Below are 23,350 nucleotides of genomic sequence, written 5' to 3' on the forward strand. Positions count from 1 at the left end.
GCCCCCGGTCTTGTTTTTGCTGACTGTATAGAGCTTCTCCATCTTTGGCTGCAAAGAATATAATCAATCTGATTTCAGTATCGACCATCTGGTGATGTTCATGTGTCCACAGTCTTCTGTTGTGTTGTTGGAAGAGGGTCTTTGCTATGACCAGTGCGTTCTCTTGGCAGAACTCTATTAGCCTTTGCCCTGCTTCATTTTGTACTCCAAGGCCAAACTTGCCTGTTACTCCAGGTGTTTCTTGACTTCCTACTTTTGTATTCCAGTCCCCTATGATGAAAAGGACATCTTTTTTGGGTGTTAGTTCCAGAAGGTCTTGTAGGTCTTCATAGAACTGTTCAACTTCAGCTTCTTCAGCATTACTGGTTGGGGCATAGACTTGGATTACCATAATATTGAATGGTTTGCCTTGGAAATGAACAGAGATCATTCTGTCAGTTTTGAGATTGCATCCAAGTACTGCATTTCGGACTTTTTTTTTGACTATGATGGCTACTCCATTTCTTCTAAGGAACTCCTGCCCATAGTAGTAAATATAATGGTCATCTGAGTTAAATTCACCCATTCCAGTCCATTTTACTTCGCTGATTCCTAGAATGTCGACGTTCACTCTTGCCATCTCCTCTTTGACCACTTCCAATTTGCCTTGATTCATGGACCTGACATTCCAGGTTCCTATGCAATATTGCTCTTTACAGCATTGGACCTTGCTTCTATCATCAGTCACATCCACAACTGGGTATTGTTTTTGCTTTGGCTCCATCCCTTCATTCTTTCTGGAGTTCTTTCTCCACTGATCTCCAGTAGCATATTGGGCACCTACCGACATGGGGAGTTCCTCTTTCAGTATCCTATCATTTTGCCTTTTCATACTGTTCATGGGGTTCTCAAGGCAAAATTACTGAAGTGGTTTGCCATTCCTTTCTCCAGTGGACCACATTCTGTCAGACCTCTCCACCACGACCGGGCTGTCTTGGCTGGCCCCACACGGCATGGCTTAGTTTCACTGAGTTAGACAAGGCTGTGTTCCATGTGATCAGATTGGCTAGTTGTCTGTGATTGTAGTTTCAGTCTGTCTGCCCTCTGATCCTGTCTCTCAGTACCTACCGTCTTACTTGGGTTTCTCTTGCCTTGGATGTGGGGTCTCCCCTCATGGCCGCACCAGCAAAGTGCAGCCGCTGCTCCTTACCTCAGACACAGGGTAGCTCCTCTGGGCCACCGCCCCTGCCCGTGGGCACTGGGTAGCTTCTCTTGGCCTTGCTCGTGCACTGTCACAGCCCATTCAGTTCAGTTCATTCGCTCAGTCGTGTCTGACTCTTTGTGACCCCATGAATCGCAGCATGCCAGGCCTCCCTGTCCATCACCGACTCCCAGAGTTTACCCAAACTCATGTCCATCGAGTCCGTGATTCCATCCAGCCATCTCATCCTCTGTCTTCCCCTTCTCCTCCTGCCCCCAGTCCCTCCCAGCATCAGGGTCTTTTCCAATGAGTCAACTCTTGCATGAGGTGGCCAAAGTATTGGAGTTTCGGCTTCAACATCAGTCCTTCCAATGAACACCCAGGACTGATCTCCTTTAGGATGGACTGGTTGGATCTATGGGAATGTGAAATGGTGCAGCTACTTTGGAGAATGGTCTGGCAGTTCTTCAAAAAGTTAATAGAGTTACAAAATGACCCAGAAATTCCTTCTGCTCCTAGAGATATAACCACATGAAGTGAAGTGAAGTCACTCAGTCATGTCCGACTCTTTGCGACCCCATAGACTGTAGCCCACCAGGCTCCTCCGTCCATGGGATTCTCCAGGCAAGAATACTGGAGTGGGTTTCCATTTCCTTCTCCAGGTATATAACCACCTATGCTCATATAAAAACTTATACAGAAAATTTCATAGCAGCATTATTCATAGCAACCAAAAAAGTAGAAACAACCCAAATATTCATCAACTGTTGACTGGATAAACAAAATCTAGTATATCTGTGCAATGAAATATTATTCAGTCATAGAAAGGAATGAAGTACTGATACATGCTACAGCATGGATGAATCTTAAAAACATTATGCTAAGTGAAAGAAACGAGGCACAAAAGACTACATAGTATATGATTCTACTTATGTTAAATGTCCAGAAAAGGCAAATCCATAAGAAAAGAAAGGAAATTAGTGTTTGCTAGGGGGCTAGAGGGTGGGGAAATTAATGCTTAGTATGTATGGTTTTGGGGTTTTTTTTTTTTTTCTGGAGTGATGATAATGTTCTGGAATTAGTAGTGATGGTTGCACAACCTTGTAAATATACTACTCATGTATGCTAAAAGGGTGAATCCTCAAGGGAAAAAAACAGCGGGATAGATTTGGTCCATTGGCCATAGTTTGTCAATCTCTGGTTTGACAGTTGTTTTTAGAGTTGCATAGACCAGAGACAGAATCCTAATTTTCAATTTATTCGCTCTGTGACCCATGACAAATTACTTAACAGCTATAATCCTCACTTTTCTTTATATGATGGTGATATGTAGAGTAACTCCCTTGTACTGTATGAGGATAAAGTTAGATCAAATATAAATTCCACAAAGGCACTCTTTTCCCAGAGCCTAGAACTAACATGTATTCAATGTACATGAATAAATAAGTAAAACATTTAGCAGTTACTGTCTCACAGTAATAAATATTAATAATAGCAAACCCTTGTATACCATTTATTCTATGCCAGGTACTAGTCTAAATGCTTTGCAGAACTTTATCTCATTTCAATACCTAGTGTTATCATCCCCATTTTCCAGATGAGAAAACTGAGGCACAGATAGTGTAGATAACCTGCCCAAAATCACTCAGCTATGAAGTGATAGAGTCAAAAATTAAAACCCAAGTGGTCCGGTCCAGAGTCCATGCAAAAAATGTTGAGTGTGAATATGATTATAATCATCATCAGTTTAACATATGTCCAAGTATACCAATTTCATTTCTCTCTTTGATATCTGAACACACACTAGCACCTCTACTTCCTAGCACTTGATTTAGGGTGAAGATGCTTCCCAAGTCTTCAATGTTCTGCTAGGGGGCATGTTCATCTTTTTATCTGCCCTTCATTCATTTAGTAAGCATGTATAGGGTCCCTACTGGGCTTCCCAAGTAGCTCAGTGGGTAAAGAATCCACCTGCAATGCAGGAGACACAGGAGACAAGAGTTCAATCCTTGGGTCAGAAAAAGCCCCTGGAGGAGGTTGTGGCAACCCACTCCAGTATTCTTGCCTGGAGAATTCCATGGACTGAGGAGCATGGTGTGATATCATCCATAGGGTCACAAAGAGTTGAACATGACTGAAGCGACTGAGCATACACACTTGCAGGGTCCCTACTATGTTCTAGGCCCTATGCCATATAAACATAAAAAGATAGACTCTCTGTCCTCAAAGAGCTCAAAGTCTAGTCAGGAAGAGAATCATAATCAAGATGATAAGGGTGTAGTAGGGCTATGTGGAAGTGGAGAAGACCAAGGGCAGAGTGTGGAGGTGAGGGGAAGGAAGGACCTATGAGAGTTTCCTGGAGGAAGTTTTACCTAGAGAGGAAAGTGGGGTAATCAGGAATAGGACGGGACCATCAAGTCAAGAATGAGGTTAAAAGTGTATACAGAGGCCAAGACACCCAGGAGCTCTTGGTGAAACCCAGCAGGCAGAGTCCAACATGACCAAAAGCCAGGCTGCAGGGGGGACCTAGAAAAGCTCATAAGGGCCTAGGTGCCATGCAGGTTTGGTCTTGAGCAAGTACCTAGCATTGTCAGCAAATACCTGACATTATTTTCTATGCCGGCACTTATCACCATCTGACCTATCATACCTTTGCTGTTTATTTACTGTCTGTCTCTTCCCACTGGAATGTGAGCTCCCTGAGGGCAGGGACTTGGCTTTGTTCACTTTTGTTTTCTGCTGCATCTCCTTTACCTACCACAGACACATGTTTGTATTGCCTGGCTATTGTAGGCATGAAATAAATATTTTCAAATAAATTAATGAGTGAAATAAAATAAAGAAACTCATGACCTAGGGGCTCTAGGGAAGACAAAGAGCATTACAATACAGACTTGACATCTAGGAGCTTACAGACCAGAGGGGACCTAACAGGTGGACATGGGTCCCTGTTACAGTCTGCTTCCTCTCTTCCTACACTTCCTCCCTTCTCTCCCAGAACTTTCAGATTGTCCCCTGACCATTCAAATTCCCTTCCCCTCACACATTTCTCCACCCCAGCCAGGACTTCATGCTCCCTGACAGTGGCCCATGCTCCAATCTGCCCACCCTCCTGGCTCTGCCCGTCCCATATCTCAGTCCTGAGAGCCGCCTGCCTCTGCTAAGTGTTGTTAGCATGATCAAACTAATTTTCACTGATGTATGAATCACTGTCAGAGCAGTCTAGGTTATATGACCTTTTAAACTTTTTTGTTATGGAAACTTTCAAACATATACATAGCAGACAGAAAAGTACAGTAAAAATCCTTTAATAAAAATATAAAATGACCAAAAAAAAAAAAAAAGAAAAGTACAGTAAAAACCCATGTACCCATCACCCAGCTTTAACAATTACCAACATTCTGCCATATTTCTTCTAGTCCTCATTTTTTCTTGAAGTATTTGAAAGCAAATTCCAGAGACCATACCATTCCACAGTTGAAAGTGAAAGTGAAATTCGCTCGATCGTTTCCGATTCTTTGCGACCCCATGGACTATACAGTCCATGGAATTCTCTAGGCCAGAATACTGGAATGGTTAGCCTTTCCCTTCTCCAGGGGATCTTCCCAATCTAGGGATTGAACCCAGGTCTCCCACATTGCAGGCGGATTCTTTACCAACTGAGCCACAAGGGAAGCCCAAGAATACTGGAGTGGGTAGCCTATCCCTTCTCCAGGGGATCTTCCCGACCCAGAGATCAAACTGGGGTGTCCTGCATTGCAGGTGGATTCTTTACCAACTGAGCTATGAGAGATTCCACAGTTGCTGGCCTGTAAATATTTCAGTACGTTTCTCCAACAGATAAGGACCTTTTCTTAAATAACCACAATACCATTATCAAAACTGATGAATTAATGACTCCTTAATACCAGACACTATTAAGTTTTACCCAATTGTCTCAAAAATATCTTTCTGCATGAACTTGTTCAAACCAGGATCCAAACACAATTCACACATTAGGCATGTACTTTTTAGGCTTAAGGCCACGAGGTAAAGTTTCAAGCCTCACGGAAAAATGGAGACTAATCAGCTCAAAGCACATCTAAACATTCCAAATTCTCTAACCCTAGAACCTCAGTGTGACCTCTCTCTGGCTAGAGAAAGGAGCTAGCCATCCAAACCTCTCATCAAAGCTTTTCTTTTTTTGATAAGGGATAGAAAGAGTGTTGCCTCAGGGTGGGACAGGGAGGGGAGAAACAGAGAAATGTGTTGCAACTAGCTTTCTGGTCTGCCTCCTATCCAGAGCACCCCCATCCCAATCCTGGCGGACCTCTGAAATATTTGGTTCATCCGTGTAAAAGTAATCGTAATTGCAGTCATTCCTGAGAGCTGCTTACCATTATGCCTAATTATAGTACAGCACAATAATCATATGTGTATCATTAAAGATGTGTCAGATTGACTTTGTCATGAGTTTTATTTGATTTCAATATGAAACTGCTTCAGTACACACAGCTTCAGAGCTTGTTGCTCCTGCTCCCAACCAGGGAGCAGGGGACCAGCTGTTGGAAAGCCAGCAGCTGAGCATCCCTTCCCGTCCTGTCCAGTCCCTCCCATCCGGTCCCATTCAGTCCTGTCCACTTCTGTGTGCTCTGACTGCTGCAGCTTAGGCCGGAGGTGCCCACCTGCCTGCCCTTCCTTTCTTCCTCTCCACGGGCTGCACATCTGGGCTCAAGGCAGAATGATTCACTTATAAACAGAAACAACCAAAACAACAGAATCCCGCAGGCTCTGCCAGCATCAACTGCTGCTTCCCCGATCCACAGGGATCTCAGTCAAGCTTCTTTTGACTCACTCCATGCAACATCTTCATTATTCTCCCCATTGGCAGGGGTAGGATGGGGAATGTGAGATGAGCTGATGTGTCCAAAGTCATCGAGTTCATCATTAGCAGAACCAGAAGGAGAATCAGAGGCTGTGGCTGCTGAGCCAGAGCTTCTGTAGGAACCAAGTCTGGGTCAGGCTCCATCCATTAGGCCTTCCTCTCTAGTAATAGATACGTTTTCAAATATACAAGATGATGCTGTCTGTGCTACTGGGCAACTTCCTGAGAAGCAGGTACATGAGAGTTGAGGGGTAGGAGTGGAGGGCAGCACTTTTCCAGCTCACATTTACAAGTTGTGGGAACCAAGCTGATAGCCAGGACCAGGCCTTGCCTCATTGGTGCATTGTCAGGCTGCCTCTTCCAGCAGGTTTCTTGCTGCTTGCCAGCACTGAGGCAGTCGCTAATCAGGTAAACCAGTGTGGAAGAATCATGTCCACCATATCAAATCATTGCCTAATGAGCCTTCCCTTTGGGTCCCGTGGAGACCTGATGAATGAGGCTGGCGCTCGTATGCCCAAATGCTCATTCATTCAGCTGGCCTTGAGTGAGGCCCATCTTTGTGCTTGCTCTGTGCTAAGTAAAGCTACCATCTGGTTCTTGCTCCTGAGAGCTACACTCCTGGATGAATGGGGAAGAAAGTTATGTAAACAAATATGTCAGAGTAGGACTTAGGGCTATAAAAGACCTTGTGAAGGTACAGATGAGGGAGCAAGGATCTCGCTTTGGGGGAGTCAGCAAAAACTTCAAAGAGGTTACATTGGAGCTAGGTCTTGAAAGATGAGTAAGAATGGTCTCAGCTGAGAAGGGAGGGCTGGGTGAAAATTCTTTGCACAAGGAATGGTAAGCAGAAAGGCCAGGAGGTGTGACAGAGCGTGAAGGAACCCAGGACCCTTTTGCAGATGTAGGCTACATAACTTTCCATTAAAGTATCTCAAGGGCTTAATAATTTAGACTTAGACTTCCAGGTAAACTATCACTCCAGTGTACTGATTTTCCATGGCATTTGCTCCCCCTCCTCATCACTTTTGGGCCAGCCTTTTGGCCCTTCTGCAGTTTCTCTGCACTTAACTCAAAAGCTGGTGCTGAAATATGCCATTTCATTTGTTTATTCTAAATTTTGCACCAATCACATTGACCCACTGAATGGTTTAGGTATGTGTTCTAGGTTTCTTGGAGCAGAAAAAGGAGGCATTTTTTTTCCCCCTAGAGTCAATCCCAAGGAAGCAGAGCCCACTTGCCATGGGTAGCAATGGCACAAAATCCCTGGAGACGCATGAATTCCGTGTGCTAGGCCTCTGCTGCCCTGTGTCTGTTCTCAACCAAATGGCCTGTTTGCTTAGCTGCTGACTGTTGTCTTCATTTGAGGGACATTAAAACACTTGGTTTGAGCAAGGCAAGGTAATGAATTGTTCTTGTGTGGACTCTTAAACTATTAGCGTACTTGCCTTGGTACAGCATTACTAATCTGCTGACAAGCATTAACCATTTCTAAAGCATTGAGGGGCCCACGAGTTAGAATTTTTGTAATGAAAATGCCCCTCCCCCATTTATCTAGCCTCTAGAGCTTTTCACAACATTTCTTTCATTGATCTTCATAAGTAGTCCTTCAAAGTTGGGAGGGTGGAGGTCTGTGTCCCTATTTTACCAACTTGGAGATTGAACCTTGAGGAGTTAAATGATTCCAAGTGGTTCTAATATTATTGGAAAGCAAGCCTCTAGTCATGATCATGGTGTCGGGAGCTTTCCTACTACTCCAAGATCCTGCTGCTGAGCCATCCCCCCATCACCAACATGGTAGGGGTTACAGGGGGAATGTGGGCAGAGGCATTACTCCCACATTTACAGGACAGCGGGCCGTGGTCACTCACACTGTCTACATGCTCGCTGCACCGTTCACTGCACACTCGCCTTAAGATGGACCTCCAGATGTTTGCCATGTTAGCACCAAGAGAGTACAATAGATAAAGAATAATAAAGAGTAACTTCAGGAAGCAAATACCCCTCCAAGATGTAAGTCATTTACTCCCTTCTTACCAGCAGGATCAGGTTCAACCTGCATAAATCTATTTTAGCGTACTTTAATTGCTTATAAACTAAATGTTTCCTGGATATGCTACCGACCATGAATAATTAGAATCATTTCAGTGACTGGGTTTTGGAAAGTGAACGGGAGAGCAGACAAAAAGGGGCTGCTCAGAAGGGAGAGTCATTTGTTAAAGCCTGAGTGGGAACATTGTCTCCACCGTCTCCAGTTTTGTTTTTTCATGATGTGACTAGAGCTGCCTGTTTTTCAGCTACTCTGGCTGCCCTTCATTTTTTTATGCATCTCTCAAGTAACACTAGCTGCTGACAATAACGAGGCCCAAGTGGCCCCATGCCAGAGTCATTCATTCACTCAGCCAAGATGGATGGAGCACCTACTATGTGCCAGGCCCAAACCAAATCTCAAGGCTAAGGAAAAAAATAACACCCAGTTCCCAACTTTGAGGAGACCATGGCCTGGTGGGGGAGATGGACACATAGACAGACAATTATTGCTATAATGTGACAAATGCTAGAATAGACACCTGACAGTGAGCTGTGGGAACGCAGAGGAGGAACTTACTCCATCAGAGGGAGTTGAGGCCAGCGTAGCTGAGAAGCAACATTTAGCAGGGGCACAAGGGAAGCAGAAGGGTCGACTAGATAAAGAGGAGCAGGGAGAGATGTTCCAGTGCAGTGTGGCTACAGTGTAGGGGGCAGAGCCTGGCCCGTAATGTGAGATAAGACTGGAGGGGTCAGCTAGGCCAGACTGTGAAGACCTTTGTGTGTCCTGCTTGAGAGTTTGAACTGGGTACTGCAGTCAGTGGGGAGCCAACCATGATTTTTAAGTAGGGGGGACAACATGATCAGATCTGAATTTTGGATGGAAAACTCAGGGAAGGAGGGGAAACAGGGAAATCAGTTAGAGGCTGACTCAGAGAGCAGAGCTTTGCTTTGTCTTCCCTCTGGACGCCAGGAGCTCTTGCCTGCATGCCTACTACAGCACTTACCACAGAGCATTAGAACTACTTGTTTGCACATCTGCCTCCCCATCCACTCCTTGAGGGCAGGGTCTGAGTCTCAGTTATCACTTTACCCCCAGAGCCTGGTGCACAGGAGTCCTTGGGAGACATTGGTATCAAGTGAATGAGGGAACCAAATGAATCAATAGGATCTAAGCTGAGCGACTAAGCACAGCAAAGCACACAGCAAGCAAGTTCAACTCTGATTTGTTCCCACGTAACCTCCGTGGTGGCTATATTAGAGAGAAATCCTACTGTTACAGAATATCAAGTCCATCCTTGACCTTTCCTCTGCCTCTGCCAATCCCATCAACCTAACAGTGTCCGTCACAAAGGAAGGATACACTATTTAGAGAAGACAAGAAAGTTGCTTACAAAGCTGTGCTGGTGCTGGTTATGACCCTATACTCTGTTCTTTCTCATAAATTAATTTTTGATGACTTGTTTAGAATATGTCTTCTTTGTCTTCATTCTGCTCTTTCTGCCTTTCTTCTCTCCCTTCCTATTTAAATCTTATTCATTCTTCAAGGCCAGTTCAGTTGCTTCCCATCACCACCCAGCCCCCACACTCAGAATTAAGAATTCCCACTTGAGTTCCTGTAGCTCCAGAGAAATGACTCACCTATAATGTTCATCTCGTCATAGTTCTTCCTGCACCTCTCCACCTTTTGTACTAAACTATAGGCTCCTCAAGGCCAGGGATGATCTGCTTCATCATTACTTCCCTAGCACCTCCCACCCAGCATCTTGCCCCAGCAGATACCTAGTAAGTGTTTTCAAATAACACCTCAAGCATATTGTGTGCTATTTGGCTGTCCCCTTAGAGTTAATGCCAGTCCTGAGAGTACCCTACACCTCTATCTTCTTGCAGCCAGCGAGATATGATTTTATTCATCTGACAAATGGCAAAGAAGAAAAATCATTGTTCATCAAACATTGGGAATATCTCCCAGAGATAGAGATTCCCTAATCTCTATCCCCTTATCCAATATCATTTTGGGTATTTTGAAAGCACAGAATCCAGTGCTTCTAACAAAACATAAGCATACTGACCCATTTAGGGTCATAACTTCACATCTTTGCTGAGGAGCTTATTGTATAATAGGTCTCACCTATGATGCTAAGTGAAGAAAAAGAGAAAATGAACATTCTCTTTGGAAGGACATACTGAATTAGCTCAACTTGGAACACAGTAAGCATCCAGAACCAAGAATTCAAGTTTTTCAGGTAGAAATGTCCAACAGACAATTATAAACTCATCAATGGCCAAGGATAAACAATGAACCTAGAAATGTAGGATCTCTGCACAAAAGTGATTCAAACCATAGCAGAGAGTGTAAATTCTTGCAGAGAGGGAGAGCTGAGAGTACACCTACATTTTAAGAGACAGGTGAAGGAAGACAGTCCAGGGAAGGAGACTGACAAGGAACAAAGAGAAGAGTTGTGATGAGAGAGAAGATATCACCATAGATGAGACAGTGGTTGATGACAGGTGCTGGAGAGAGATCAAACAAAGTGACTGATCACTGAAAAGAAGACATTAGGTTAGGTAATTAGGGGATCACTCTTAGTCAGGGGCTTCTCTGATGGCTCAATGGTAGAGAATCTGCCTGCCATTGGAGGAAACTAAGAGACATGGGTTTGATCCCTGGGTCGGGAAGATTCCCTGGAGAAGGGCATGGCAACCCACTCCAGTTTTCTTGTCTGGGAAATCCGATGGACAGAGGGGTCTGGCAGGCTACAGTCCAGTGGGTCGCAAAGGGTGGGACACAACTGAGCAACTAAACAGCTTAGTGTCCTAAGGCATGTGTGCTAAGTCGCTTCAGTCAGTTCCACCTCTTTGCAACCCTATGAACTGTAGGCCACCAGGCTCCCCTGTCCATGGGGTTTCCCAGGCAAGAATACTGGAGTGGGTTGCCATGCCCTCCTCCAGGGTATCTTCCAAACCCAGGGATTGAACCCGAGTCTCTTAGTCTCCTCCACTGGCAGGCAGGTTGTTTACCACTAGTGCCACCTATGAAGCCCCTAAGTGTCCAGGGGCACCCCTGGGAAGCCCCTAAGTGTCCTAAGGCAGGACTAGCAAATATTGGCTACATAAGACTACATCCCTCCAGCCCCCATCCTGCCTACCAGGTATTCCTATGGATTACATGACAAACTGGTTTGGGCACATTTTCCTGCTGAACCTAGATATAACCTCAGAATCCTTCTCAACACAGTACCCCAAGCAGTTACTGTCAGTCAATCAGAGTTGCCAACAAGCTAAAATCTCTTTGCCATCCTTCTAGAAAACTGTTCAATGGAGGTATGGGGAAGAAGTGCGTTGAAGTGTCTGAGAAATGAAGAGGTCAAGATGGTGAAGAAAAAAGATCTTAAGAAGTTTAGCAGTGAAGGAACAGAGAGGGCAGTTGCTTGGAGTAGGGTAAAGGTCGAGCCAAGGCAGCATTTACAATCCTCCAGTAGAATCCATTTCCTTACAGTCATCTTAGTACTTGGCCAACAGTAAGCCAGGTAAATCAATATCCCTATACTCTCCCTTCTTCCATCCCACCCTTGGCTGAAGGAAAAATTGATGTAAAAAAGCTTCATGTGTAGGCTTGTTTCCAAAATATTCATTTGATTAACAGAGACATATGGTATAACCAGAGTTGGCCCTGCATATATTTATGAAGGAAGAATTCTCTCTAATAGTGGAACTTTGAGGATCAACTGTAATGTGGGAAAGGTATTAGTCTTGGCCAGGGCCCTTCCCCCAAACCCCTGGAAACCACACCCTGAAGTGTCCTTGGCCTGCAGGGAGATCCCCTAGGGAAGTGGCAGCCACCCTGCCTTTGTTTCCTCTGCCACCTCCTCTGTACCTCTTTCCCTTCCTTGACAATTTAGCCCACACACACATTTTTATCTCCTCTCCTTTCTGTCGCTTCTGTCCCCTTGCCTCTTTCCTACCACTTCCAAGTTCTCATTCTCTTCTCATCTCTTCCATTTTTCTTAGTCTCATTCATATGCATCCTCTTCTTCTTGATCTGTCTACCCTCTTTCTAGCTTCAGAGTTTTGGACTACAGGATAAGGTCTTCACAAGTTCACCCTCATTCAGTCTGAATGGACATTAGTAAAGAAATTCTGTTTTGCTACTGTCCATTATATGTAGAATTCCTGTTTCTTTGTACAGTTGGTAAAGCACAGTAAATAGTAATATCTAGCATTTAATGATAACAAACATTTACTGAGCACCTACTCTGCTCCAGGCACTGTTCTATGTACTTTCAGTTCAGTTCAGCACTCAGCCATGTCCGACTCTTTGTGACCCCATGGACTGCAGCACGCCAGCCTTCCCTGTCCATCACCAACTCCCTCAGCTTGCTCAAACTCATGTCATAGAGTCGGTGATGCCATCCAACCATCTCATCCTCTGTCGTCCCTTTCTCCTCCTGCCTTCAATCTTTCCCAGCATCAGGGGCTTTTCCAATGAGTCAGTTCTATGTGCTTTACATGGACTAACTTACTGTCACAACAGCTCTCAGGTACATTCTGTTATCCCCATTTTACAAAGAAAACCAGGGAACAGAGCAATTAAGTAACTTGCCTAAGGTCACACAGCTAGTAAATGTTGGAGAAGAGATTTAGAGCTTGTCCCCTATGATTCCAGAAATCATTCTTTAACTACTGTGCTTTTTGCTTCATGGTGTAATGGAAAACCCACTTGACTGAAAGTCTGAAGCCATGGGTTCAAGTTCACATCTCTTACTTTAACACTGTGATCTTGGACAAGTCATCTCAGTTGTCCAGCGCCCCACACGTGTGAGGACATTTTACTGTACTCTAGCCAATACCACACAGTTAGGCTTGGATTTAGTCCTCTGCCCTCCCTGTAATCATCTTTCTCTCTATTTAGATTTTCATCCCCTTGAGAGCAGTCACCAGACCTTATTCTTTTTTTATACTCAACCTCCCCTCCAAGAACCTAGAATAATTCTCAGTACCTAATAGAACATGTGTGCACGCATGCACACACACACACACACACACACACACACACACACACACTACTGTGGGTTAACTAACATAGGAATGTTAATGAATACACAGTACACTAAAGGGCTATATACGTGTGTATGTTCATGAAGCCTAAGTACTTTAGCTAATGGAATAATACTATTTAATACTTGGCATATTCTTTGTTTAAATATAATCAGTGCTCACATAAGCTAACAGTTCCCAGGTTTACCTGATTATTTTGCTTAACAAAATTTTTTATACCAATAGTTAAAATACCATTAAAACTTCTTGATAATAAAACTATTTCAATGCCTTACTCATTCATTCACTTATTCATTCAAACAGTTCTTGGTACTGGTGTATGAGCCTCACCATGAAGCAGTTCTTAAGTAGAGACCTTGTTCAAGTTGTGAGATGAGCTCCACAGGTGGGATACCGATGTAGTCTAGATGGGGCACTGGTTTTCCATCCTCATGCAGACTCCACATATCATATCTTGTCTCTAGGAGCACACATCTCCCTGACCCCTCAGTTGTGCTCTGTACACTCCTAATTCCCCATTCCCCTGCCTACAAGCAATTGCCTTTGACATGCTGCTTCCTGCCAGTTCAGTCCAACAACTAATGGGGTTATTATTTTTGTTTGTGTTGTAAAGCCATGGCAATAAAATTTACTCCCAATAATACCACTGCAATTTTGTGTTCTTAAAATGTACCATAAATGATATATATATAATAACTGAATTTCCTGTAAACAGAAACTTTTTTCTGGGGAAAAGAGAGCTTTTTTTTTGTTTCTATCATGGTTGGGGCCAGGTTCTTTGATGGAGTAATTGGTGACATAGGAAAATTTGAGAAGTGTCTTACAAGACCATGTTACAGTTCAAAGTGATGATGCTCTATCATTCTGGTTGTGATGAGTTCTTTTCCCAGGGTAAGTAAGGATAAGAAATGCTCTTCCTGGTCAGGGCCAACATCACAATCACCAGCACAAATTCCCCAGCTGATGAAAGAGCAAAGCCTCAGTGGTCTATAAAGAGAGATTAGCATCAACCACGGGCTTACCCTGATAGGATCAAGCCTAATTTATAGGAAAAGGTAAACCTTGAGTTAGCAACAAAATTTTTGAGAGCTTTTTGTAGTATTATAAAAAGGGGGCTGGCTTTTTTTTTTTTTTGGCTTTTTTATATTAACTAGGAGAGATAGATGCTAGTTTAGTCATAAGAGTCACATTGCTGGCGTGGCCAATGTATTCCTTTAGGCATCTTCCTTGTGCTGAAATTCATCCCTAAGGCTCTAAGAGATTTTACCTTACCATTCTCTTTCTTCTTCTCTGGTTGCTCTTTTTCTGCCTAGTTACTGGCTCTTTTTATCCCCTTACTGCCTTAGTGCTTAGCCATGACCTCACTTCCACACACCATCATCACATCTCCAGCTGCCTGCTGGACATAGTGACCCGTATATCCTACTGTCATCTCAAGCCCACCAAACCCAAGCCCATCCACTTCCCTGAGCCAGGCTAGCTCTGCCTGCCACTTTATCCCAGATCTTCAGGGGTACTGATTCTCCCACTTGCCCAGACTCAAAATCTAGGAGTCAACTTTGACTTCTCCCCTGCTCTTTCCTCCACAACCAGTCAATTACCAAAGTCCTCAGAAGTCTATCTTCACAATGTCTCTTCTATCCTCCCTGTCACCACAGCAATAACTCTTTCTCAAGCCCTTGCTATCTCCCTGTTGAACTATGGCAGTGACCTCCACACTGGTCACCCACCCCTTCATATACTACTCCTGGGTATCCTAAGGCACAGCTCCAGTCCTGATATACCTGTCACATCAAGTCCTGTCTCTCAACCTCGGGTTGAAGGCATCCCATGCTCTCTCTCCTTCTACAGCTTTAGCCAACTCCCCAGACTTGCCCTGCTTCCACTAACTAACCCTCCACCCAATCCCATCCCTGCCTATTTGCAATCACCCCATCCTTCAAGACTCTGATTCTCCCTACTGGACTTGAATGTCTTCAGAATCCTAAACACATTTTATTTCATTCCTTCAACAAACAGGAATTGAGTTCCAATTATTTTCCAGGCCCTATGCTAAGAGCTGTAGGTAATATAAATATGAATATAACAGTACTCTTCCCTTGTGGCGCTCTGACTAAGGAGCTGGAAAGATGGATATAAATAACTCAAAATCCCTGTCAGGATGTCTCTGACTCCCATCATATGGGTGCTTCCCCTCAGCCTACAAATATACTTAAGACCCTCCCATCTTAAAATACCTCCCTCCTCCAGTCCCACCCCTGTACCAAACTCCTAAAAAATGAGAATGTGTGTATTCTTACCCATCACTGTTATCCCCAGTTCTTCCCACCAGCTCTTCAGCGCCCTCCAGTAAGGCCTTGTCCACGCCCTCCACTGACTGCTGCAGTGAAGATCTCCTTCCCAGAGACAAATCAGAAGGCCACCCTCCTTTTATTCACCTCTCCACATCTCAAATTGTCACCAGAACTGTTTCCTCTCCCTGTCCACTTCTGAAGTGTTAGCTGTTTTCCATGATTCTTTCCTTGCCTTTCTTCTCTTACTCTGTAGTAAGCCTCCCCTTTCAGCCAAGACAATTCCTTGGCAGTTCTCATCCAATTCCTTTATGTCATTGGTAACTCCCAAATACACATATCCTATATCTTAGGCCTAACCTCTTGCCTAAATTCCAGACACTAAATCATCATTATTCTGACCCTCATCGTGCCCCCCTATGAGCCCCCCTCACACCTATACACCCCACCATGAACCCTTGTCCTCTGCCTGTATTCCTCAACCCATTACGATAATTCCTACACAGTGGGAAATCCTTGACTTTCTCTTTTTCCTTACTTCACATATCCAACTCATTGTTTAGTCCTATTTATGTTATAAAAGATAACATAGAGAGTTTTTCAATCCCTCTGTTTTCCCACAACTGTTCCGGCTCAGGCCCTGTTACCACTCATCTTGGCTCTAGCACCAAACTTCTCACTGGTCTCCCTACTTGCATTCCTCCCCTCAAATTCCATTCCATTCTCTACACTGTAGCCATTGAGTCCTCTAAAGTGCACAGCTTATCTGTTCATCCTCTCATTTCCAAGCTCCCTCCAGTTTCCATTCACTTATGCCACAAATAGTTATTTGCTACCTCCTAGGCATAAGCTCTGTTTGGGGAACTGGTATGACAGTGGAAAGCAAAACAGTGTTCTGCCCTTGTTGACCTTCTAGTCTGGGATCAGACCAAATGCCTTAGGGTGGGGAGCAGGCAGTATCTACCATAAAACTCATCCTGCCCCCACAATCTCGTGTCCTCATTGTCCTTATACCCTACTCTCAAGCCCCATCATATTAATTTCAGTGCCTATAATGTGCTATTCCATTCCACACTCCCTGCCCCTGCCCAGGCTCTCCTGGAAATGCCTCCCTCCCACCCACCAGGCCCCTTTTACAGATCCCCTGACACAGTCACTTCCTCTGGAGTAGTTTAGAAGGGCTTCCCTGGTAGCTCAAATGGTCAAGAATCTGCCTGCAATGCAAGGAACCCAGCTTCAATCCCTGGGTCAGAAGATCCCCTAGAGAAGGGAATGGCTACCTACTTCAGTATTCTTGCCTGGAGAATTCCATGAACAAAGGAGCCTGGTGAGTTTCAGTCCATGGGGTTGCAAAGAGTCAGACATGACTGAGTGACTAACACATGGGTAGTGCTGATCTCTAAATGACCTGGATTCAAATCTCACACTGCACATGATAGCTGTGTGACCTCTTCAAATTATCTGACAACTCTGTGCTTGAGATCCTCATAGGTTTGAGAATTGTCAGTCCATAAAAAGTGTGGAAACGCTTTAAGTGCCTGACACATAAGAAGCCTTTAACCAATATTAACTATTACTGATGGGATTAACATATACACGCTGCTGCTGCTGCTAAGTCACTTCAGTCGTGTCCAACTCTGTGCGACCCCATAGACGGCAGCTCACCAGGCTCCCCTGTCCCTGGGATTCTCCAGGCAAGAACACTGGAGTGGGTTGCCATTTCCTTCTCCAATGCATGAAAGTGAAAAGTCAAAGTGAAGTCGCTCAGTCGTGTCTGACTCCTAGCGACCCCATGGACTGCAGCCTACCAGGCCCCTCCGTCCATGGGATTTTCCAGGCAAGAGTACTGGAGTGGGGTGCCATTGCCTTCTCTGATATACACGCTACTGTATATAAAATAGATAACCAACAAGGATCTACTGTATAGAACAGGAAACTATACTCAATATCTTATAATAATCTATAGGGGGAAAGAATCTGAAATATATATGTATATATATATTTATATTATAAATCAAATATATACTTCAATTTTTTTAAAGACAAAAATATTAACTGTTATTACTTATATCTTTAGTATTATTGTTATACCTCTCATCACACTGTTCTATAATATCCCTTCCTACTAAACATATCTTACTATCTTTGCACCCAGTGACTAACCTAGTGAGGCACATAGTAGATATGTAATAAATGTTGAAGGAAGGATAAAAGGACTGACTGTTCCAGGTTTGTGGTTTGGTTTCCTGTGACCACATAGGATTATGAAGGAATAACAACAACCTAAGGCTTCTTCTGAATATCTTCTTGACCAGGTATCTAAGTGTATGTTATTTGCATTGTATAAGCAAGAGCTGGAGGGAAGTGAGCGAGAAAGGCACTTTGAGCTGGGCTGAACTGAACAGACTAAACTATTTCCTTTTTTTAATTCATTGACTCTTGGGTCAAGAAGAAACTGACTTCCCTCAAGTACCATTCCCTTCCACTCCCATCCTTCAGCCCCACCTCATCCTTTCCATTTGTCTCCTTCCCACTACCATGTTCCCCTCAAACATGCATAAATGAACCCCAGAAAGCAAAAGGAGCACTGAGGGAAAGGGGGAAGGAGTGGGAGAAGGTTAGCACCTCCCTCCTTCCTTTGCTGAGATCAAAGCCTGCGTTTGCACTTGCTGGCCGGCTGGCCTCTTTCATGCCCTACTCCACCTGTCTGGGAATGGCATTGCCACTTGCCCATTTCCTTTTCTCTTCAACACTGGAGGGCAGTTTCAGGGTGGGGCCTTGAACTATTTCTAGTGCAGGCCAAATCCCTCCATCCCAACATCTTTGCTTTGTGTGATCAGATTTCCTTTCCACCTCGCCAGTAACAAGTGGCGGGAGCAGAAGGCAGGAAACTGTGAAAGAAGTCAGTTTCTCTACTGGCCCTTGGTGGAGCTCATGGTTTAAGTAAGTGGGAAGCTACTGGGGCTTCTGGGCTTTTGTTTGGCAGGAGGAACAAGTTCTTCTTTCTGCATCTGGGGGTGGGGAAGGTCCCAGTGCTTGGCCTAACATCCCCCGGGGTCCAGGTGAGGCGCCAGTTAGGCAATGGCTTCTTGCCCCAAGAGAAGAGAATTCACATGTACTGACATCCTACCATGTGCTGGGCTGGCCTCTGTGGTCGGCCCTTTAATGTATATTATCTCTGTGATTCCTAACAACCCAGTTGGGTCAGCATTTATCATTCTTCTGGTAGCAATGAGAAAAGAAGCTTGCCTGAGGCACACAGCTCAATCCAAGTATGAAAAATCCAGCTCTGCCTGACTCTATGGCCAGGGCTCTTGCCGCCTCATCATGCTGCCTTGAGAGCTGAGAAAACTGTTCATGCCATAAATTGGCTCTTTGCATTATTCCACAGAATTAACTGAACAGCCAGATAAACCTTTTGTGAATTAACGTAATTCAGCATAATTTTAAAGTAAAGGTTGAAGGAGAACCTGGAGTTCAACTCTACAGGCTCTACAAAGAGAATATGACATAAGTTTCTGCCTTTGCAGAGTTCATGGTCCCATAGAAAAGAGTTAACGAGTACAAAACTAAAAACATAATATAACACAAAAACAGAAATACCACGAAAGAGCCAGAGAGGGAAAGAGTGCACCACCTTTGCCTTAGATACAGCCTCTGCCTTCCTCGTGCCTGTCTCTTCCCTCAGCTCCAAGCAGAGCTGCTCAAGGCTGCCATGTGGAACTGGATCACAGAGCAGGGACTTTCTTATATCATCTGTGTTCCCTAGCCTAAGAATAGTGTAATAAGTAATACCTAGGAATAATATTTGATTGGCAAAGGTGGGGAGATGTTTAGGAACCCAGGCTTACCTGCAGCCAGATTTCTTCAGCAAAGAATGGGTTATTTATGGGTTAGTTAAAGCCAGATGCTTAGCCAGCCAGGACAAGAGCCTCAATCCCAGTCAAGCTGAGCTCCATCACGTGGCAGTCAGCTCTGGCCCCAGCTGACCGTCTTGCCACCATGTGCTCACAGCCCAAGAGGGGGCTAAAGCTGGAGAGCGGCCTGAGCATGCAGCAGGTCTTCACAATGAGGACATGTTGTTCCAGACACTCAGCGCAAAACAGATAGCTCACGACATGCCTTACTGACAGAGGATCAGCAATGTTATCTTTATAGATGGAGTCAGAACATTCCCTCCTCCTATACCTCAGCGAGGCCCCTTGCCTCTGATTTTTATAGCATTTGATGCCAGGAGTTTGGGTGTCTCAGAGTGACTTCTTCATTGGACCTGCCTTTCTTCTATTGCTCACTCTAAACCCATCTTTCCCTGCCCATGAAATGAATGTAATACTTGACAGCCTCTGGAGTAGGAGAGGCCACTTAAGGAGAGAGGGCTACACCTGTTTGAAGCCTTCTCTTCAAGAGCCAAGCCCATGAGGTTCTCAGGTTTGGACTAAGGGGCCCTCCTTGGCTAAAAATACAAACCTCTCAGGTTTCTTTGATCAGAATGGGGAAGTTAGTTTCTGTAAAGACCATCTCTACACAAGGCATCTTCTATCTCCAGAACTTGGGACTTCAGACATCAGCAAGTAATAACTTCAGCAGGAAGGAACTAGACTCCTCTTCTTTTTAGATCAGTCCAATAAAAGAAAAAGCATTATAATCATTGGCACAGTCTTGGTCATTTTTCTTTTAATTAGATATGAGGAGTCTTCTGTCATAGATGAGCAAAAGTCATCTTCCCATCAAATTACTCCCATAGATTCCACAAAGATGCTGTTAGAATCCCTAGAGATTATTCCACAACCTCTCCCATGGTACCAGATATACATCCAGACTCTTAACAAGGATAATTTGATGGCAATGGCAATCACCTTGGATTATTTTTAAAAGGCTCTTTGAATGACATCAAATTCATGACACATGCCAAGATCCCTTGTTTTCATGCCCTCTGTACCATTTTTTCCAGGGAATTTGAATTTCCCTGGCTTACTTCTGCCTAACAATATCACTATTGAAAGCACATAATGTTAAGGACCATATGCTCTCTCTCCAGAAAGTGTGTACAAATACTATTTCTGTTTAGTTTTTAACAGAAATAGTAGCTTTGCATATTTCCCATTCAAAAACTTCTCCCAATTGAATGATTCCCTCTGTCATGGGGTGTTTTTCCCCAAGCGGTCCCTAATAGAGAAGCTGAATCAGATATTGTGACTTACCAAAGGTCACAAGGAATCATCTAGTGAGCTAGAAATAGAAACCAAAAACCTTTATCTTGATTCCCTGAATTTAAAAACAAACTCTACTACAGAAAAAATAGAAAAACTAGGCTCATTTGACATTCCTGTTGCAGGGAATTCAAGGCAACCAAAACTAACAGGCCTTGGTCTGTGAGGACCAAGGAGGTGACTAAGACAGGTGCTGCCTGCCTTTAAGGAGCTGATAACCCAGTATAGGGAGATCAGGTCACTGTTGAAAAATCTCTACACACTGAAGAGCACCTAGAGGACCCCAAAGGAGGGCTTGTCCATCTTCACAGCCCCTACAGCAGCCAGCACAGTGACCTGTGTGTGATATGCAGGCAAGCACTGTCTATTTGTTGAACAAGGGCCATAAGAGATGTATCAACAGAATGCTCTGGGGCTTGTGTAGAATGAGGGACAGCTTTGTGAAGGAGATGACATTTGAGCTGTGCCTGGAAGGTTGGAGAGGTTTTTCACAGGCAGCAGGGGATGGGGGAGGGACTTTGCAGGCCTCAGGAAAAAACAAGGGCAAAGATCCTCAAGGGGCTGAGGGACCAAGCATGGTCTCATTTGGGAGAGCCCAGAGCCGGCCAGTGTGGCTAGAGAAGAGGGAGTGAGTGAGCTGAGGCTAGAGAGAAAAGTTGAGATGTGAGCAGAGAGGACCTTGAACACCAAGCCAAAGAAAGAATTTTGCAGTGGACTGTCACAGGAGGTTTGAACAAGGGGACTAGTTTCCTGCTGCACCCTCCTGCCCTGCCCATCTGGGCCTTCCCTGCCTTGTCGGTAGCAGTGGGTTGTTGTTGTTGTTCTGATTGTCTGTGGTTTTTTGGTTTGGAGGTTTTCTGTGGTTTAGTTTGTTTTTTGGCCTTTCCCTTTTCCTTACAGTTTTTCACAGCATATGGTCCTGATTATGTGCTGGAAATCACGCCAAGCTGCCGGCCAGACCGCAATGAGCCCCACCGAGTCCAGCAAATCCTCAACTACATCAAAGGTGAGCACCACCCTTCAAATCCAGCTCTCCTCATTCCACCCAGCTTGTGGTGACCCATCAGTGGGGGCTTCCCCAAATACCATTTGTCATTTGGTGGCTAGACTTTACACTGACTCAAAAGGGAAACCTCTTCTTGGCCTAAGAGCTTGTAGTTGGAATTCTGCACTGGTCACTCTGGTTGGGATTGTCATTTGGCCAACTAATGTCACCTTCAGGGAGACAAAAGTTTCAGCTTTAAGCACCTCCAGTGGAAAGCCAGTTCTAAAGTGTGCCCTGGAACTCTCTTTGAAAAGGGCAACAGTAAAACCCTCTCTAAGATAAGAGAAGGTCAAGTCAGTTCAGACTTGGGGTTGGACATGGGGGCAGGAGGGCTCGCAGGCATTCTGTTCCGATGTGGTTCATTGGTCCAGTAGAGCTTTGAGTGACTGTGAGCCCACAGTGAGTAGTTCAAGATTCTGAAGCCCTGGGAGTGGGTTCCCCAGTCTCACTTAGAGCACTGGAGATGTGGCTGCTTCCCTATTCTTCCTTTCCCTAAGGTTGGCCTCCAATTATTCTGGCCTCTGGACAGAGGGAAAATGGCAGTCATCAGGTTATTGCCCACTTGATCACACTGTCCACTAGCTGTTTGGGAATACTGTTGGTAGAAACTCCCCTCCCAACCCCAACTGCTGTTTCACAACTAAACTCACTTCATCTACCATTTTTTTAAAGTTGTTTTGGTACCCACATTCCTATTTAATTGAATTTGTGTGTACGTGTGCATATTTTGGGGGGTCCTAATTATTTGCAGAGTTAGAAGGCCAAAGGTATCACATTGCCCATAATGGAGAGTGAAATTCCTGTGTTTATTCAACTAACAACCAAGATAGCACCAGTTCTCTTAACTTTGATTCCCTCATTGGAATAGACTCCAGCACAAAAGAGAGGCCCGTTCTGTGTCAGAGTTAGTGTGAGGGAACACGTTGTCCTGGGGAATCGTTGCCGAAAGTGATATTAAGGCCCTGTCGTCTAGTACAGCCCAGTCTGTGACAACAACCTAGTCCATAGCCACTGACTCCACATCCCAGGCTCCTTTGATGAGAGAAAGATTTCTAAGCTCATGAGTCATAAACTCATAAGTTGTGCTCACAGCAGTGCTTATCAGCTCTCTCAGGTATCACACAGCCCTCAGCCTTTCCCTGATCCTGTAGTTTCAAGGCACCTCCCTCTGGTCTCTCAATGGCTACCAACTTCAAAAGTCTTCACTTCCTAACCAAATCCTCCTCCCTCCTTGAACCTTTAAGGCCTTTAGAATCCTTCTTTTCCTGGCCTTTCTCTAGCCTTTCTTACTACACCGCAGACTTGATTAACACATGTTCCCACCCTTGTTTCCTCCTGTCCCTCTCAGATCCTGGACCAAATTCTCATACCCTCTTTCCCTTCACCTTGCCATTTCCCCTCATCCAGACTCTAAATCCTGGTAGAGCAGAGACAAACAATAGAAATAGAAACTAAACAAGGCTCTGCAGCCACTTGCTCGCACCTACATATGTGCGGATACCTTTATGCCCTCATGCTTTCCTGCACGCATACCCAGACACATATCTCCAGAGAGTGCTGACCTCATGCTATTGAGAAATGGAAATGAAAAGCAAGAGAAGACATAAGGAAGGTAATTCAAAGGGAAGAGAATTAGGAAAGATAAGAAACCCAAAAGAATACATTTTTAAAAAAATA

General features: G+C 44.5%; 1 protein-coding gene across 2 annotated transcripts in view; it reads left to right on the forward strand.

Annotated features, from left to right (window-relative positions):
• The window catches only part of HDAC8 (histone deacetylase 8), a 238,984-nt gene that overhangs the window by 186,522 nt on the left and 29,112 nt on the right, over window positions 1–23,350 (forward strand). The window contains exon 10 of one of the 2 annotated variants that reach the window (XM_061409712.1): window positions 21,529–21,634. The exons of the other annotated variant lie outside the window; for it this stretch is intronic. Coding sequence (XP_061265696.1) covers window positions 21,529–21,634 — 106 coding nt within the window. The remainder of the gene's footprint in view (window positions 1–21,528; window positions 21,635–23,350) is intronic. 2 annotated transcript variants of the gene reach the window in all.

The sequence above is a fragment of the Bos javanicus genome, chromosome X (assembly GCF_032452875.1).
Source record: "Bos javanicus breed banteng chromosome X, ARS-OSU_banteng_1.0, whole genome shotgun sequence".
Lineage (NCBI taxonomy): Eukaryota > Metazoa > Chordata > Mammalia > Artiodactyla > Bovidae > Bos > Bos javanicus.